This window comes from Drosophila willistoni, assembly GCF_018902025.1.
Source record: "Drosophila willistoni isolate 14030-0811.24 chromosome 2L unlocalized genomic scaffold, UCI_dwil_1.1 Seg72.1, whole genome shotgun sequence".
Classification (NCBI taxonomy): Eukaryota; Metazoa; Arthropoda; class Insecta; order Diptera; family Drosophilidae; genus Drosophila; species Drosophila willistoni.
In genome coordinates, this window is record NW_025814049.1 from 3,223,510 (window position 1) to 3,225,320 (window position 1,811).

The 1,811-nt window shown below is 39.6% G+C and overlaps 1 protein-coding gene across 1 annotated transcript; it reads right to left on the bottom strand.

Annotated features, from left to right (window-relative positions):
- Positions 1-311: 311 nt before the first annotated feature.
- Positions 312-1,427, bottom strand: LOC6646064 (zingipain-2). Its single transcript, XM_002068713.4, has 2 exons — positions 1,333-1,427; positions 312-1,267 (listed from the first exon to the last, which is right to left on the bottom strand). The coding sequence occupies exons 1-2, from the start codon at positions 1,420-1,422 to the stop codon at positions 359-361; spliced, it is 999 nt and encodes a 332-aa protein (XP_002068749.1). The 5' UTR covers positions 1,423-1,427; the 3' UTR covers positions 312-358.
- Between the last annotated feature and the right edge of the window lie 384 nt (positions 1,428-1,811).

The window sequence follows — 1,811 nt, forward strand, 5'->3', positions numbered from 1 at the left end:
CTTTCAGAAACATCGTGGTTTATCATTGGTGGCAAAAGCATCCTTCGTAGGAATAAGAACAGTACTTATACTTATTCTTGTATACAAATTTTTATGGGATTAACTTATCACAGGCGGGTAGACCAGACCCCTTTAAGTATGCAATTGTTTAAAAAAGAACTCATTGCTTCTGTAACTTTTAGCACGCTTGCATCGATGATTATTCTTTATCCTATTTCCCAATTTATGTGTGGACTTTTCGCTTACAAAACAAGGCAGAGTTACCTCTTCCCTTCTTACCTAAATCTTGAATTCCTAAATCCTCCAATGTGTTTAATTCGACAATTACTTTTGGTATATTTTTAATATTTTACATGGCTTAAAATGTATTAGGGAAAATTGCATTTTTGGCCAAGGGATATTTAGTGCTGCGCACAATCCTAATGTAACCATTCTCACCCCAGGTGGTGCCAAATGAGTTTAAGCATTTCCAGTAGTCCAGGCCAGAGTTTGCATCATATCCGTAACCGACAACAACCAAGAACTGAGAGCTCGTTGCCTTTGGAGTAGTTGGGACATAAACTCCACTGCTGTACTGCATGAAGCCGAAGGTGGCGGGATTATACTCTACCACCACGGGGATGTTATTTGATACGAAACGCTTTAATGAGTCATCATCTCCATCCGCGATTGTTGCATAGGTAGCCAGGCGAACATCTCCTGTAATCTGATTGGGCAAACAGAAACCCTGATTGGTAACGGTATTCGTATTCGGATAGGTGTCAACTGGACTAAGAATCGACGAGTACTGGGTGAGATAATCGAAGCCGACTTGCGGAACTTGTGTGGTACAGCCCGTGCCCATGCTAGTGCAATCGATCAGTTCCTGGGCAGACAAGGACTGAGGACTCGGGTTTCCAGTTTGCAATGCATTCAATATTTCAACGGATTTAGCTGTGGCATAAGCCCAACTGCTGCTGCAGCTAACGCCCTGATCCTCGACCGTAATGCTCAGACCCATATCTGCGATAATGTCCACTTCGGCAAGGGCATCTTGAGTTTCCACAGGAGTCGAAGCATAGGATAGACTTGGATATACAGACTTGGGTAGCAAAGCAGCAAAATGTATTAGACGAATATCAGAAAACTGATTTACTGCCTGTCGAGAGCTACTTGTATTCCGATCGGCTTGATTATTTTGCGCTGTGGCTTGATTTCTATTGTAGATGAAGTAGAAATTGGCATTGCTCCGATCTGTGGTGGTGGCATATGTTTTATGGAAATCAGCCTGTAAATAATTTGATAAACATTATAAGACCTTCTGAACAGTTTTACTACTTGTCAAGGACTTACAATAAAGTTATCGAAATCTGCTATATCCTGGGCTGTGTATCCGTAGCCACCAACCACAAAACAAACTAAACAAAACACCAACTTCAACATGGCGAAATCTGAATTCAAACTGTTTATGCAAGATACCAGACCCAGTGGCTTTATATAGGGGTTCTGTCTCTGATTAGAAAGGTAAACATTATGTGGATCCATCCATACTTTCGCAAGAAAAGTACAATTAGAATTTTATGTTTATAAAGATAATGGAATACTGAATTCGCCTTTTACTTAACCCATTGATAACCAAAAAAAAAACCAACTAGCTAATAAATGTTGTCGATAAGCTCCTCGCCTTTAAGTTTTATTTACCAAAATATTGTCATATCTCTAAGCAATTGTAAAAAACACTCATAATCAGAGGGATGGTCTACACTTTAGACCATGGATGAGTGTTTTTATTCGATATTGATTTCATCTATTCACTTACATTAAGTGAAACA

Coding starts and splice junctions, on each gene's coding strand:
- LOC6646064 (XM_002068713.4), bottom strand. CDS start 1,422: ATGTTGAAGTTGGTGTTTTGTTTAGTTTGTTTTGTGGTTGGTGGCTAC. Junction 1,268..1,332: donor CAGATTTCGATAACTTTATT/GTAAGTCCTTGA, acceptor AATTATTTACAG/GCTGATTTCCATAAAACATA.